The sequence below is a fragment of the Pteropus medius genome, unplaced genomic scaffold (genome assembly GCF_902729225.1).
Source record: "Pteropus medius unplaced genomic scaffold, Ma_sr-lr_union100, whole genome shotgun sequence".
Lineage (NCBI taxonomy): Eukaryota > Metazoa > Chordata > Mammalia > Chiroptera > Pteropodidae > Pteropus > Pteropus medius.
The window spans coordinates 22,674,306-22,691,423 of NW_024349797.1; the positions used below are offsets into that span (position 1 = coordinate 22,674,306).

The window sequence follows — 17,118 nt, forward strand, 5'->3', positions numbered from 1 at the left end:
TTGCAAGTGATGATAATTTCGCTTTTTCCAATCTGCATCTTTTCCACATCTGAGATTCACCTGATTACCTATAGCATCTGCATTAGTTTCTTAGGGCTGCTGTAACAAACTTGCACAAATTAGGTGACTTAAACAATAGTCATTTATTGTCTCGTAGTTCTGGAAGCTACAAGTCTAAAATCAAGGTACTTGGGCAAGACCATGTCCTCTCTTAATTTTGTAGAGCAGCAGTCTCCAACCTTTGTGGCATCCGGGCCCGGCGCTCCTATGAGAATCTGATGCCTGAAGATCTGAGGCGGAGCTGAGGCAGTGATGCCGGCGCTGGGGAGCCGCTGCTAACAGATGAAGCTTCGCTCGCTCGCCCGCCGCTCACCTCCTGCTGTGTGGCCTAGTTCCTAACAGGCCACGGACAGGTACCTGTCCACAGCCCGGGGATTGGAGACCCCTTCCTTGCCTCTTCCTGGCTTCTGGTGGTGGCTGGCAATCCTGGGCGTTTCTCGCTTGCAGCTGCAGCACTTCAGTTGCTGTCCCTAAGTCACATGGTGCCCTCACCTCATGACTCTGTGTATCTCTTCTTATCACATCAGTCATGTTGGATTAGGGCTCACCCTAACGATGTCATCTGAATTTGAGTACATTTGCAAAGGCCGTATTTCCAATCGAGGCCACATTCATAGGTACCGGGGTTAGAACTTTAACATACCTTTTGGGGGAACACAAGTCAATCCATAACAGCATCGCAATGTTTTCCTCATCTTTATGCATCTTGAAGACCAGAGTTTACAGCAGGAACCCAGGGCATTTCTGTGTTTTGAGGAAGTGTCTATGAAACCCTTAAGGTTATATGTAAAACTTGGTATGTGTATGTATTTGGGTTGGGGAATGGGGTTTGAAGCGCTCATGGGGTTTTCAAAGGGGTCTATTACCCACTAAAAATTTAAGAATTGCTTATACAGACCAAAAAAATAAGCATTACATTATCAAGTTCAAAAATAATAATTATAGGTCTATCGGTTTTATTAGAATATGGATGATTAAAGAGTTTTGACTACTATATATTTATATAGTATATTTCCATTTACAAAGAGCTTTTATATGCATTTTGTCTTCTGAGCCTTTTCACATACATAAGAGGTATGTAATACTTTACGAACAAGAAAATAGGTTCTGAGAGGTTACTCTCCAAAGTGAATAAGAAATGAAGTCGGTTCTCAGACGCAGGGCTTAAAAAACCTGTGTGTTTTTACCTTTTCAGAAATGAGATCATATGATATATATTCATTAGCAACTCATTGTTTTTTCTTTAATAGATTTTGGGCATCTTTCCATGTCAGTACCTATGGATTTACTTTTTAACAGACGCAGTGTATGGAATTTCCATAACTTACCTAATTCCATGTTGATATGTATTTAGGTAATTTCTGATATATCACTACTAAGGACAATGCTTCTGTGAAAATCCTTATACACGTAAACTTTGGACCTTTGTGAGAGCAGGTTCCAGGATTGCAGTTGTTCAGTCAAATCGCATAACTACGATAAATATTTTGACAGTGATTATCAAGTTGCCCTCCAAATAATAATTCATATTCCTATCAATAGAGAATAAAAAGTGCCTGTTTCTTAATATTTTTGACAACACAAAAATCTGTGGCAACACTATTATCAATTTTATATTGATAATTGGTATTTTTCAAAGTGATAGTAAAACTTGTTCGTTTTAATTTGTATTTCATTCATCATTAGAAAAGTTGAGCATCTTGGAGTGGGTAAGTTCTTTCCAGGTTTAACAACAAACTTAGAAGTCATAAACAAAAAGTTTGATAAATACACCTTTCATGAATTGCTTGCTTGTGTCCTTTCCCTGTTTTTTCCTACTGGGTTATTTTTCCTTTCTAATTGATTTAGAGAAGCATTTTTATTTTTAGGGATGTTATTCCCTTGCCATATGTGTTATAAATATTTTTCCAAGTTTGTTGTCTTCTTAAATGGTGTTTTGTGCCATGCAAGATAAAGAATAAAAATATCCTACGGCTTGAGTTTGGGGCTATGTTTAGAAAAGCCTTCCCCATTTCAAGATTACAAATATATTTATTCAAATAGTTTCTTTTTGGACTCTTACGGTTCATTTTATATTTAAGTCTTCGATCTATCTGGAGTTTATTTTGGAATAAGGAGGGAAACAGGAATCAATATTTATTTTATTGTAAATGGCTAGTTTATTAAATTAACCCCACCATCTTTATCAAATGTCGATTTTTACTGGAGTCTAATTCTGTACTCTATCATATTCCATCACTTTTTTTATTCCATTGATATTTTAAAGATGTTTTATAACATATCAATATTTGAAAGGTCCTCTTCCCTCCAACATTATTTTTGTTTTTCGGAATTTTCCACAGTGATTCTTATTTATGCTTCCAAATTAAATTTAGAATAATTTTATTTTTTATTTTTTTATTATTATTTATGCCTGCAGCACCTGGTCTTCCTAGGTGGTCTCCCATCCAAGTAGTAACCAGGCCCAATCCTGCTTAGCTTCTGAGATCAGACGTCGGGCTTGTTCAGGGTGGCATGGCTGTAGACCATGGACTGTGGCTCCACTGGGGCGTGAACCCAGGACCTTCTGCATGTTAGAATAATTTTAACAAGTTCTTTTTTGGGGGAGAGATACGATTATATTGTAACATGAGTGCCATTGTAGCAGTAACTAACATCTGTCACGTCACATAATTATCATTTTTTCTAGTGGTAGGAACAATTAAAATTTATTCTCTTAGCGAGTTTAATGTTTATAATGCAGTTTTGTTGTCTATAATCCTCGTACTGTGTATTAGATCTCCAGGACTTACTTACTAGTTGCAATAACCCTACTGCTCCACCCCCAGCCCCTGCTGACTCCCACCTGCTCTGAGTTTTGAGTTCTTTAAAATCCCACATATTAAGAGATACCATACAGTATTTATCTTTCTCTGTCTGACTTATCTCACTTATTTTGACAAGTTCTAAGAAAATTCTGTTGATTTAGATTTGGATTGTATTCAGTTCATACATTACTTCAGAAGGAACCGGCGTTTTTACAATGTTGTCTTCATTTAATTACTTTAGTTTCTTCACAGTTTTACGACACTCTTCAAATAGTTTCTGAAAACTGTCTAGGTATATTCAGAGACACAGGGGGCACCATTCACACCAGTCCAGCAAAGGCCCCCACTTCCCTGATGGGTACAGGCAACCTTGAGTTTATTCCCGTATCTTATTTTGTTATTGCGAGTCTGGTATTTTCTTTTGCTATGTTTAAATTAGTTATTATTCTGACATGAGAAAGTTACTGATGTTTGAATATTAATTTTATAACCTGGTACCCTATTATGCTATCTTATTGTTTCTTAAGAGCTTTTCAGTTGACCCTCTTAAATGTTTTCCAACATGTAGTCCTAAATAATAATTTCACTTTGAACTTTCATTTACTGCACTGGCTAGCACTTTCAATACATTAAGTAATGGGATCATGAACAGAACTCATGTCATGTCTTTTTTTTTTTTAAGTTTAGTGGGGTAACATTGGTTAATTATATAATTTTCAGGTGTACATTATAATTTGACATCTATATATTCTATTCTTTACTGAAGTCCTGTTTCCTACAGCTACCATATATTTGATCCCCTTTACCCACTTCACCCTCCTCCCTATCCCCCTATATTTGACCCTCTTTACCCCATCTACCTCCCCCTTCCTCCCCACCTCTACCCTCTGGCAACCACTAGTCTATATTCCATGTCCATGAGTCTCTGTTTGTTTGTCCTGTTCATTTGTTGCTTTTAGGTTTATATCCCACGTGTAAGTGATATGTGATTTTCAACTTTTTCTGTCTGGCCTTTTTTGCTTAGCATGATTATCTCGAGGTCCATCCATGTTATCGCAAATGGCAGTATTTCATCTCTTCTTACGGCTGAGTAATATTCTATTGTATGTATGTACCACAGCTTCTTTAGCCAATCATCTGTTGTAGGACACTTTGGTTGCTTCCATGTCCTGGCCACTGTGAATAATGCTGCTATGAACATCTGTGTGCAGATATCTTTTCGGATATGGGTTTTCAAGTCTTTGGGGTAAATACCCAGTAGAGAGATTACTGGATCATATGGTAGATCAATTCTTAATATTTCGAGGAACCTCCATACTGTTTTCCATAGTGACTGTACCGATATGCAGTCCCACCAGCAGTGTATGAGGGTTCTTTTTTCTTCGCATCCTCTCCAACATTTGTTATCACTTGTCCTGTTGATTATAGCTATTCTAACAGGTGTGAGATAGTATCTCACTGTGGTTTTGATTTGCATTTCCCTAACAGTTAGTGATGTTGAGCATCTTTTCATATATTTGTTGGCCATTTGTATGTCCTCTAGTCATGTCATGTCTTTTGACCTTAAGTCCAATGCTCTTTTTTGGGTATATGTTCGATCCACTGAAGTTACTAAGTACCAATTACTATAAAACTGCTCTATATGAAAGACACGGTAAAAAGAAAAATTGTTCAATGACCAAATTCATAATCTTTTCTTATTCCAATAAACAGATCTAGGGTCCCAATAAGTATCCAGTTGATAACTCTTATGCTGTTAAAACCTCTCTAGCAAATTCAATAGTCCATCTTACTAAATAAAGATTAGGACAGTGTTTTGTTTTTTGGGGAGAGGGAACTGGACCGAGCGGGGACTAAGGAAGTGACAATGGGCATGCTAAATATTTACCTGAAAGCCAAATACATAAAATAAGGGGCTGAGCCCTCACAACCCCAAAAAGCTGGAAGCAGAGCTATCCGAAAGCACAGCAACGTGACCCTAAGGCAGAGTTTAAACTCAGCGGGAAGGTTGGAGAAAGGCAAGCACGAATGAGCACGTTTTCAAGTCTGTGACCTATGATCATGTGGAGCTGACAATCTAGTGAGATGAGACAGCAATGAGATCGATGCCATAGCAGTTAAGTATTAATGCAAAGTGCTAAAAGCTGGAGACTGTTTCTTAAAGGAGGCGAGGCAGTCATCTGGCAGAAGTATACTGACCACCTACTGAAAGTCCAGCCCCAGTGCAGATAGAAAATGCTGAACGAAAAAGACAAGATCCCTGCTCTCAGAGAACTTATAGTCCACTTGGGGAGCGGATGCTATTTAGGCAAACATACAAGTATGCGTGGATACGTAATGAATATGGATATATTCATTAAATGAATATAGTACTGTGATATGTACCATAAAGGGAATTAACAATGCTAAGAAAATCATAACGTGCGATCACTTAAATTCGGGGTGTCAGGGAAGGCCTCCCAAAGAAAGCGGCCTTGAAGTTGAAACTTGAGGGATGAACTGGCAGCGTAAAGGGCATACCTGGCAGAGGTGGCTTCTTAGTTAAGGTTTAAAGGATGAGGCAGCATCCTATCCCCTCCGATGAGCAGAGGGAACGGGAATCCAGCTCATGGAAAGGCGCGAAAGTACAGGTGTGACAGGTATGAGGAACCACAAGCACTACAGCTCGGCAAGGGAGCACGTAGGAACGGAAACACCAGGAAGAGAAATAAAAAAAAAACAGAAATACCAGGAAGAGAAAGGGAAAAAAAGATAAAAATATGAGGGAGATGGAAAAGAAGAAAACTAGAAATTCAGTTCAGTGTTTGTTAAGCATTTACTGTGTGCTTCACGATCTAAAAGGGGATTCTTCTAATTACAAAGAGTAGAAAGAATGGCTCCTCCCTCAGCAAACGCCAAGCCTAACTGGGGTGGCAACAGACACGTTCTCCTTTTACAATAATCTTCAGAGAACACGCCCTACGCTGCCCTGGACTAGAGCTTTTTAAGATCATAAACTCACTTCTCCAAATAGGAACTCCTAAACGGATTTTTAAACAACCAAGTGCATGTCACTTCCTGGCACAGGCCCCCAAACACTGCAGGCGTCAATGGCTAGAAATCCCTCGGCTTTACCGGCTCCTCAGTGTGGGCCAGGCCCTCCTGGGGACCTGAGCGCTGCTCCTCGAATCGTGTGCGAGCAGCACGTTGCTTCTCTTTTCGTACTGCATACCAGCTCTTTCCAATCTCCTCTCCCTTCCCCATTTAAGGCTCTCAGATAAAAGGTAGAAATTGTTATTGAGGCTATTAAGCTTGAACGTCCTCGCTCTAATCTCTAAAGAGATAAAACCCACAATATTGATTGGGCTCCTTGAACGGGCTGTCATTGAACAGAGAAATGGAGCTTAACCATGAAAAATAAAGCTACCACGAGTTCTGTCTACAAAAGGGATGTCTTAATTAGGGCCCAGTTCTAAGAATACTTTAATAATTCAACTGGTTCTGTGTCTGTGAGTGACAGATGTCACAGCCTGTGACAACTGATTCTCTCATCTTCCTTCTCTATTTTTTCCTTCATTACTATGTTTTGGAGCCCACCTGTCTTATCCCTAGGTCCGAAGACAATGAAGACAGCACATGTGGACTCGTATTTATACGCGGGGTGGGAGGCAGCTGTGCGTCTTCTAAGGCTGGGACCCGAGGCGTGGGGAGTAGGTAGAGGTGTTTCGCTTGTAACTGGAGAAAGAGAGAAGTTCTGCTGACAACCAGCAGCATCACCGCCAAACTCTGGGGCAGAACTGCCCGTGGTTTCCTCTGTGCCGCACTGTCCCCACTCAGCTCCGTTTATGTGGCATGGGAGGGGCCGCACAGTGTGTGTGTGGGGGGGGTCCTGCCCAGGAGAACCGGTAACATGGCTGGAGAGCCGTGTCCTAGAGGGACTGACCACGAGAGCACGGTGGGGAAATTCGTTTGGAACAGACGGACCACTCCCTTCGATCCTAGAAGAGCGTACGGCTTCGGAGGGAGGTAAAAACGCAGGTAGAACTTGGAAACGGAGCGGGGCTCACGCCTCTGGCAGATTCCAGCCTGCCTGGTTCTCGGAGTCCTTAGTGTCTCAATAATTTCTTCATGTCACCCTTAGACCAAACAATACCTAACGCTTCCATTTACCGGGTATGTCCAAACCACCTAGTATCAATTCCCAATGATTAAGTAGCTGTTCACGAGATATATTGGGCACTACACAGAGTTTGTTCCAGTTTTGATTTAACAGCACGTACGATTTACCCGTTTAAAGTGTATGTCAGTGGTTTTCGGCATATTCAGAACTGTGCAACTATTCACACAATCAGTGTTAGGACATTTCGTCATCCCCCGTACTCGTTAGCAGTCCTTCTTCCTTTCCCCTCCCCCTCCCCCTCCCATCTCTAGGCAACCACTAGCCTATTTTCTCTCTCTACAGACTTGCCTGTTCCTGACATTTCATATAAATGGAAGCATACAACATGTGGCCTTCTGTGTCTGCCTTCTTTCATTTGGCATAATGTTTTCAAGGTTTATCCACGTTGTAGCATGTGTCGGTACTTCATTTTTACGGCTGAATAATGTTCTACTGTATGGACGTACCACATCTGTTTATCCTTTCATCAGGTAATGGACATGTGGTATGTTGCTACTTTTTGGCTATTATGACTAATACTGCTATGACCATTCGTGGATAAGCTTTTGTGTGGACATGTTTTCAGTTCTCTTGGGTACATACCTAGGAGTGGGACTGCTGGTCACATGGTACCTGTTCAAACGTTGGAGGAATGCCAGACTACTTTCCAAAGCGGCCGCGCTGTTTAACACCTGCTAGCAGCGTGAGGGTTTGAATTTCTCCGCATGCTCCACTTGCTATTATCGGTCTTTTTGATGACAGCCACTAGTAGAAGGGAAGTGGCATTTTATTACGGTTTCGATTGGCGTTTCTCTGAAGATAGTGATGTTGAGCATCTTTTCATGTGCTTATTGGTCATTTGCATATCTTTGGAGAAATGTCTATTCTGAGTCTTTGCCCATTTTAAATTTAGGTTGTTTTTTGAGTTGTAGGAGTTCTTTCTATATTCTATATGCAAGTACCTTATCAGATGTATGATTTACAAATATTTTCTCCCATTCTATGGGTTGTCTCTTCTAGTTTTGAGGCTTTTTAAATTAAATTTTAAAAAATACATTTGTTTCACTTGAATTGCTATCCTTCCCCTTTTAGTAATGTACAGTTTAAAAACAAGTATTTAAAAAATTTTACTCCAAGATGTTTCTCTTTCGAGATCTGAATTCAAATTTTGTTTCTGCTAATACCTAGCTTGAGGGTAGTGACTTAAACAAGTCATTTCATTACACTTAGTTTTCTCATTTGTAAAATGGGGATAATGGTTTCTACTTCATAAGGTGGTACATGGAAATGCAAGCGGGTGTAAGCACTTGGCATAATGCACACACAGTACGCATTCACAAAATGCGCTGTATCTGAAGACCTTAAAAGAGCTTAAAGCAGCTCTCATATTTCAAGATATGTGTGAAATAAAGTATTGCATCCACTTAATAAGGACTATTTAGGAAGGAATAAGCTTCGTACAAGATCAACTTGTATCTAAAAACGTGTCGTCATTTGGCAATCCTAATGATGTGTCAGCTTTACCATTCTGCAGATCGGAGGCAGAAAGTGGGAGTGCTGCATTAAGGACACTATGTGACGGGATGTTTTCCAAATTTGTTTTCAGGTCCCATAATGGTCTCACAAGGAAGTACTGAATCATAATGTAATAATAGAGTAAGCTCATCCAACAAGATAAATCGGAGACATTGGTTACTTCACAAAGTGAGTCAGTAAAGATTTCAAATGTGGTTCCTAAAGATACCCATCTATGCTTATTTCTCTTTGGTAGGTCACTGTGGCAAACTCGTTCTCCTCAAAGTTTAAAAACCAAACAAACATGCTTTTTTGCATCTTAATGAATTAATCTGTTTCTGAAAACAATATATTTGACCTAAAGAGAATACTCCACAGGTGTTAAATTTCAAAAAAAAAAATGGTATGCATTTCTTCCCAACCCCCTGGACCATCCCACTTCATACTCACCCCCTTGGTGGTGGTATCTGGGCTTCGAACACCATCTATCAGCTAATGATGGCCAAACACAGATCGGCAGCTGAGACTTCTCTCCAGATCTGATTATTCAACTGCCTCCTGGCCATGTCTTCCAAATGCCTAACAGACATCTCATGCCCACACGTTCAAAACGGAACTGTTTTCCTTTCAAAAGCTGCTCTTCCCTAGACTTCTCATCTCAGCGAACGGTAGCTCCATCCTCCAGTTGCTTTCGTCTACTTTGGAGTCGTTTCTGATTCCTCCGTTTCTCCCACAAGTCACATCTAATCCGCTGGGAAATCCTAGTTAGTGGCTTTACCTTCAGGACATAGCTAGGATTCTCTGACCTCTCTGTCTCAACTGCTACCGCCCCTAGTCCAGGCCTCCACTGCCTTTGGCCTGGAATACTGCAGTTAGCCTCCGAGGTGGCCTCCCCTTCCACGCTTGCTTCCCTTAGTCTACAATCAAACCAGCAAACACACGGATTCTTAAACCCTGCACTGGCCCACGTGCTGTTTCTGGAACATGTTGGCACACTCTTGCCTTGGGGGCTCTGCCACAGCTCTTTCTCCAGACCTTCCCACGGCCCACTCCCGCACCTTTTTCAAGTCTTTGCTGAAATGTCACCTTCTCAGTGAGGCTTATCTTGACCACCATATTTTAAACTGCAAACTACCCAACACACTCCCAATCCCCCTTTTATCTTGCTCTGCTTCGTCTAGCACAATCGCTATTCCGTTTTCTTTGTGTTGGTTGCTTAACCTCTGTCTTTTCCTTGCAAGAATATAAACTCCATGAGTGAGGGATTTTTGTTTGCTGATGCATCCCAAAGGCTCGAACAGAGTGGCGCATGTGGGCACTCAGATAAATATTTCAGGATACAAAGAATTTGAGCGAGGCCCCTCGCATCCTTGAGTGCGCATATAATCTGGGTGAAAGCAGTAAGTACATACTAAAGGATAAATATCAATACAAGACAATTAGCATATGCTGACAAATACCAAAAGTAGGTAATGTTTTTGGATATTACACATAACAGATGAAAGCTCGGAGACGTGCCCCAGAGGTTGAGAGAGTAATTTTTAAATTCGGGGGAAATGTAGTCATGCGTATTTGAAAACCTGATGAAAGCTATAGACTCTGATGATAATGAACATGTGCATAAAATTTTGAATACAATTACAAGGATTTCAAACACTCCTTGAAGCCAGCTATGAATTCTAAATTGAGAATCCTTGGTTTCAAATATGGTTTTATCACCCGGGGCTTGGGAAAGGCTTGGTGAAGCTGGGACTTAAACTAGTTCTTGAAGAACAGGCTATGAAGGGAAAGCAGAGGGAAGAAGGTTCTTTTCAAGCAAGAGAAAGAGCTAAGGGTGAGAACAGAACAGTTTGACTAGAATGCAGGATTTATACGATACTTTCGAACAGGGTGAGAATTGTTTGGTGTATGACTTAAATACTACAGATATTGCAAGTCGCTTAAAAGTTTTTTGGCAAGAGAATATAATGTCTAAAGTATTATGAAAACTAATTTGGAAGTTGTTTATAGAAGCAAAGTTGAGGAAAAGTGAAATTTAGGAAATTATTCATAAATCCATTATATAATGATTCGAATTTGAAGAAAAGGAAAGGGAACTGACAAGATTCAGAGGATGATGAATTTGAGGCACAAATCCAATGAGAAATTCCTGGTTTGAAACTGAAAATCAGAAATGAACTTCAGGTCAGGCCTAGTTAGTTATATAAATTCAGGTGTTATCTACTGAATCTTCGAGTGTAGGGAAAAAAACTACAAGATATAAAGTATTAGGAACAGAAATTATTCAAAGGCTTTGGATGGGGCAAAGTGAACAGCCTATTATTGTGATCACAATAAAATACGTTGAATTGATATAGAATAAAACTTAAAAGAATGCTTGAGGAATACAGGTATTATGGGTAATCGAGGGCTGTGGTTAATTGAGGGCTAATACATTTTTTTGTTTTAATATTTGCTTGCTGAGTTACTTTTTTCCTCCACGTATCATTACGCTTTTTTCTCCTTGATAACTAGGGACCACAGCTGAATTATTTTTAGATGATTCAGGATGTCACTATCCCTCAAGGTGATCATTATGAACACATATTTTCAATGTAAAAAACCACGGTTATAGAAAAATTGGGATAAATCCATGGTGACCCCAGAAGACATCCTGGTATTTAAAAAGACTTCTGATATCTATTTAACTTTTAGGTAAACGCAGATAACATCAAAACAATAATAACAAAAATTTTAAATATTTAGGGATCTATTAAGTAGCGTTTGACTCTAGCGCTTTTCTGCCAACACGTACAACGGTTACAGGGCGTTAGTGTCAAACGCATTATTACGTCATCCGCAGTGCTTCTGCCGGCGTCGACTTGCTTTGTAACAACTAAGATGTCTATGATTTAGACTCCTCTTACTTTAGGACTTAACCTCCTTCCACTCCTTTTGTGACCCTCCAGCTGTGATCTGAACTTAAAGGAACCGCTCATTCTTGGTGTAACAAATGTTGGCTCCCCCCAGCCCCAAATTCTATCAGAACGTTTCTGTCATTTGAAAAGCTTTCTCATTCCAGTGTAACGTGCCAAGCAACCCAGGCATAAAAACGGTAATTGTTTAATCGTCAACCCATGTGCCCGTCCTTACATATCTAGACATAGCACAGTAAACAATTTCGCAGATTTCACTCGAGTCTTTTCTGTAAATCAGTGGTCTCTATTTTTTTTTTTTTTTTACGGGCTCTTATTAAACGCTTGAGCAAGAGAAGGGAATCCCGCTTAGACTCGGTCTCTGGTTCCAAAAGCCAGTCGCCTCTCCTCCCCGCTTTCCCCGCAACACTCGGCGAAGACAACCTTCAACAGCAGTGACACCACAACCCACCTTCCCTGAAATTGGCCAGCGCTCACTGTGATGGGTGTTCAGATACGGGACTTGCAAACAGAGACTCCGCTCCCTCCACCCCGCCTAAAAAAACGGCGAAGCGGAAAACCAGGGTCCTTCGGTACCTTCTCGGAAACCGACTCCGGGCGGTGCCGAGCCGGGCTCCCGACGGAGGCGCGGGACGGCGGAGGGGAGTCCCAGGGGAGAGGCCCGGCCCCTCGCGGAGGCAGGACGGCCGGGGCCGCGCGCGCCGGCTCCGAGGCGGCTCTCTCCCTCCGCCCGCCGGGTCCGGGGCGCCTCAGGGCAGGGCCGCAGGCGGACGCGGCTCCGAAGCCACCGCGCGGCCGACCCTCACGGCTCTGCCCCGGCGGGGGCGGCGGGGGGAGTGCACCGCGGGCCGCACGCGGGCGGGGCGGGCCTCACCTGCGCCCCGGCGGGGCCGCCCCGAGCCGCGCCCAGGGGAGGAGCCTGGGGCGCCCCGCGGCCCGGAGCGTGCCAGGTGAGCGCGCCTGCGCAGTCGGGCCGCGCAAGCCCGCCCCTCCCCCTCGGCCGGCCTCCGCGGGGCGGCCCGCGGGGGGGCGGGGCCAGAGGACGCGGCGGGGGAGCGCGGCGCCCGCGACGGCGCCTGCGCGGAGGGCGTGATCCGGGCACTTCGGGCAGGATGAACGCTGCTTTCCAAGATGGCGACGGAGGGAGGAGGGAAGGAGATGAACGAGATTAAGACCCAGTTCACCACCCGGGAAGGTCTGTACAAGCTGCTGCCGCACTCGGAGTACAGCCGGCCCAACCGGGTGCCCTTCAACTCGCAGGGATCCAACCCTGTCCGCGTCTCCTTCGTAAACCTCAACGACCAGTCTGGCAACGGCGACCGCCTCTGCTTCAATGTGGGCCGGGAGCTCTACTTCTATATCTACAAGGGGGTCCGCAAGGTACCGACCCGGGCGTCGCCGGGGCCCGCCAGCGCCGTGGGCGAAGGCCGGGAGCAGGGCGGTGACAGCGGGGGCCAGGGTGACAGATAGGGGTGGCCGTCGCTCTTACTTTTGAGTGGGCCGGTAACTCCACCGGGGTGCTCCTGAGGAAGGGGGATTCAGGAGTGAGCAGGGCGGTGGCGGTGGCGTTTCGAGGGGGTGGGGGCCGTGGAAAGGGACCGTGGGGTGCGGGGTTCCGTCTGGGAGGCCCCAGAAGGGGCCGGCTGCCTCCCCTTTGGCAGGATCTGTCAGGCTCTGTCACGGCCAGGGAGCGGGCCTGCGAGTCCCCGGAAGAGATGCCTCGCCTCCCGGCAGGGTTGGGAGTCTCGCTCTGGGTTAGAGAACGGGCGGTTCGGGAAGGTCGGGAAGGCGGGCCCCGGGCCGGGCAGCGGGGGACTAGAGACGAGGTCAGAAGGAGCTGCTCGGCACGAAGGGCTCCTCCGCCTGCTGCCGCACTGACACTTCCTGGGAGCCGCTCCTTCTCGTGTTAGCGCTTTCTGTTTACAAATACGCCGGAGGGAGGGCCGCTGTCACTGCCTCCGCCGGCGGAACCTCCTCGGGAGAGGTCGTTAAAGAGGGTCGTCTTGTCCCTGATAGTATGGAAAGGCTGATTGTTACGGTTGCGAGGTCGAAATGTTGTTTTCAGGGAACTAAGCTGCTTCGTAAGGCTTCTGTGTGAGCGTGCCCAGATCAGCCCTGTCCGACGAGTCAGACTGTGTCCCAAACAGGGAGGGCTGTGCCTTAAAAGCTACTTTACAAGAACTATTCTTGGCGGGCGACTTACCAGTAATTCTGTGAAGTGTGTAATCGTCTTTAAAAATTCTCTCTTTAAAAGAAGCAACTTATTAGAGCTTTCCTTTCATTGGCAACGTAACTTTGTTGTCACTGAGCTCTGCTTTTGAGAGATGTGGTCTTTGACTTGACTCTTGGAAGGAGGAAGAAATTAATGCCCCCACAGCACCGAGGCGTGAGAAAAGGTGGTACCAGATTAATTTATAACTGTTTGGTTAGTGTGAAAATAAATCGTACATAGCGAGGAGTGAACATTCTCTAAGATTTAGTATATCCAGAACAGTACGTTTTTGCTTGGTTCAAAACAGTAGGAAATGACAGTGGTATCTAAATGTAGCAAGTTGTCTCATTTGTTCAAGGTGAATCTTTTTCATTCCTGTTTGTAAGTGTGCCACTGTCTTTGAGGTACGCTGTTACAAGATCCTGAAAGAAAATCGCTCGACTTTGTTTTTTTCTCTTTTGGAATTGAGAAATTGTGAGTCTTTAGCAGTCTAGGAGCTGAGGTTTTAGTCCTACTCCCAACTTTGTCGCCGACTTGTTGGGTGACCTTGGACAAGTTATTTAACTTCTGTGCGCACCTCTTTAAAAAGGGAATGTCGCAGTACACGCATTGTACTTTATAATATAATGACCGTAATGAACTTTAAAGACCTGAAACAGTAAATGTAAAATATCATTAAAATAAGCTTTAGGAGTTAACTGTCAAACAGGAAGCTGCTATCTCGACATCGATAATCAGGACCAAAAGGATCAGCTTTTTCCTTGGCAATAAGTTTAGAATTTTAAATTATTAAATTTTACTTATATAAAATAAAAAAGTGCTTGAAAACAAAATTTCCTAGCAATTATTAGTGTAGGCGTTACACATATTATTTTTGAAGCGTCTAGTAGCAGAGTTACCTGGATCTGGGAGCCCCCCCTGGAAGTATCAACTAGTGTTCTCTTTTAGTGCGATATTATCAGCAAAGGGTAAAACTAGGAGAGCTGTTCAGAACTACACCAAAAAATTATTGTAAACAAGACAAAATCTTAAACATGTAAATTTACCTTTAGTTGTATAATTCGAGCGCTATATTAATTTATTTTTTTGTAAAATTTCATTTTCATATGGTAATATCTCGTAGATATATTGTCATCATATGGTGGACATTTCAACTCTTCTAGCCATTGTAATTAAAAAAATTTTTCCCCGTGAATGAGTTTGCATTCATTATTTCCGAGTAGAAGCGATTGTTTTTGTGACTATTTTCTGATTGTGAAACAGAGCAGGTAATTTCCCTTAATTAGAAACCAAAATTTACTTTTTGGGGTTAGGAGATACAGATCTGTTTTTGACAGTCGGTCATTTTGACTATCGTTTTTTTCAATTTTTCCTTGAGGCACATAAAATTTTACAATTTTTCAGATCATTCAGAAGGTCTAATCTGGAGGAAGACATTCAACTTAAATCTGTGTGTAAAATGAGTGAAAATAGGTCTTAAAAAACAAACCGTGAACTATGCTGCCTTGGCTGAAAGGATGGAGTCGTGGAGGAATGGAGTGGATGAGGAGGTAGTCTTAACATCTGAGCCGAGAAGGTAGTCTTGGCCCTTTAAAAACATTCGCAGGTCAGTTTCTAGAGCTAGAAGGGACCTGCGAGTTTATGCAGTCTCATCCCCTCAGAGAAAGTCAGGGCGAGAGAGCATGTGCTCATGTTTTCTCACGACAAGGAAAATGAAGCACAACTGAATCTAGAGAACTTTCTTAGTGAGAAGAGACTTATTGGGCCTTTGGTCACGTGGATGCCATGGATGCCGTATACTCCCAGCATTTCAGAAGTTGCCCAGCATTTGGCCACCTACACCTTGTTGGATCTCGGTGGCAGTCTTGAGAGGTAGACGAAAGCATCTTTTCACAACTGAAGTTCAGAATGGGTTTTTTTGTGTGAGGAGATGTAGTTTTGTGAATTTATTTTGCTCAGCTAAAGATAATATGAACGTCGATTTAATACTGACACTAATCATTGCAACAAAGATTTGCGTTACTACTCTGATGAAGATTATATGAGGCGAGGTAATGTGGGGTACCCAGACACAAGTAAGACCCTGTTTTTCCCCATAAAGGGCTTTGAATTACAAGCTTTCAACCCTTTTTATAGCATGCCTTGCTTTCCTCTTTTGAAAAAGTGGTTGTTTTAGGATAAAGATGCCAAAGGTAGCTGGGCTTACTGGAGCAACCCTTGCATTTTATGGAGACCTGTTTTTACATAAATGTGAATGGCAGCCATTCAGATCTCAGCTTTAATGTCACTTCCTCAGCAAATCCTTCTCTGACTTCCCAGGCTAGACCAGTTCTTTTCCCGGTTACGTGTTCTCACAGCATCCTGTACTTTGCCTTTCTGGCGCTTTAAAAAATTTGTAGTTCTCTGGGTGACTGTCTCTTTAAACAAAGCTCCCTTAGAATAGAGACCATGTCTTTTGTCTTCCCAGTGCCCAGCAGAGTGTCCAGCATAGAATAAAACATTCATGTCCATCTATGTCATACTTTAAAAAGATCTTTAGAAGCTGAAAACTCTAATCAATTTTGGGTCCCAAAGTAACAGGTATTTTTAGTAGCTCACATCTTTTAAAAGACATTTAAAATTATTGTTAATAGGTTACAAATTTAGCTTTTTACAACTGGGAAACTGTGTCGCAAGAATCAGTGAAGTAATGGAAAGGAACCAGATGTCGCAGATTACTCTTGATCTACTTCCGTCGCCATGCTACCTACCAGATCTGTGTACAGACAACTTTGTAAAACTGTATCTACTCAGAATCAGTTGGCATCTAGTCACAGAGCCTTACTCTCCACCCCCACCCCCATCTTAAGATTCCAGGCCACAGAGATGTTGTTGAAGCAATTCCCACAGTAGGTGAGGAGTAGAATTAGATGGCTTCTGAGGCCTTTTCACCTCCTAAGGTTGTGTGATTCTGTGCTCAATTTTTAAATGAAAAATTCATCTTTCTATTGGGAAGATGCCTTCACGTCTTGGATTCATTGCCGCCTTCTTGAAAAGGAGTTGGGTAGAGTGGACTGTTTGTGAAAGCAAGTTGAACACATTGTGATTCTAGGTCTTCGTGCTAGAAAAAGCTTTGATGAAGTCCGGGCCAGAGAGTTGGTTAATAACAGCGAAAATATTTTTAGAGCCAGAGTTATCCAAGAGGGAATTGGGTTGGCTTGGGAGAGAATGAGTATTCTGTGCAGAAAATATTCTGTGTCTGGCAAAGACTAGACTGCAGGACCCCCCGTTGGTGATGGAGGAATTCATGCTTTGTGCGGGGGGGTGGAAGGGGTGGGGATCTGGATGCTTCGAAAGGTTTTTTTCCACAGACTAGTTTTAGATGCTGGACTGCTCCAGAGAAGGTCATGTTCACACCTTTCTCCCCATTTGTAATTTTCACACCTCTGTGCTCCCCATTTATAGTGTAGAAGGAAGCTTAGACGCCTAGAA

The 17,118-nt window shown here is 43.0% G+C and overlaps 1 protein-coding gene and 1 pseudogene across 12 annotated transcripts in view; one reads left to right on the top strand and one right to left on the bottom strand.

Moving 5' to 3' along the window:
- Nucleotides 1-2,470: 2,470 nt before the first annotated feature.
- On the bottom strand, nucleotides 2,471-2,586 carry LOC120619946 (uncharacterized; annotated as a pseudogene).
- A 9,920-nt stretch (nucleotides 2,587-12,506) lies between these two features.
- The window catches only part of WDR20 (WD repeat domain 20), a 43,627-nt gene continuing 39,015 nt past the window's right edge, over nucleotides 12,507-17,118 (top strand). For 2 of the 12 annotated variants that reach the window (XM_039884248.1, XM_039884252.1), the window contains exon 1: nucleotides 12,517-12,630. Coding sequence is in view for 6 of the 12 variants with exons in the window: in XM_039884255.1 (XP_039740189.1) it covers nucleotides 12,567-12,815 (249 nt within the window). In the remaining 6 variants the exon portion in view is untranslated. Of the gene's footprint in view, nucleotides 12,816-17,118 lie in introns of all 12 variants that reach the window. The other 10 variants (XM_039884255.1, XR_005657640.1, XM_039884256.1 and 7 more) reach the window with 10 other exon arrangements.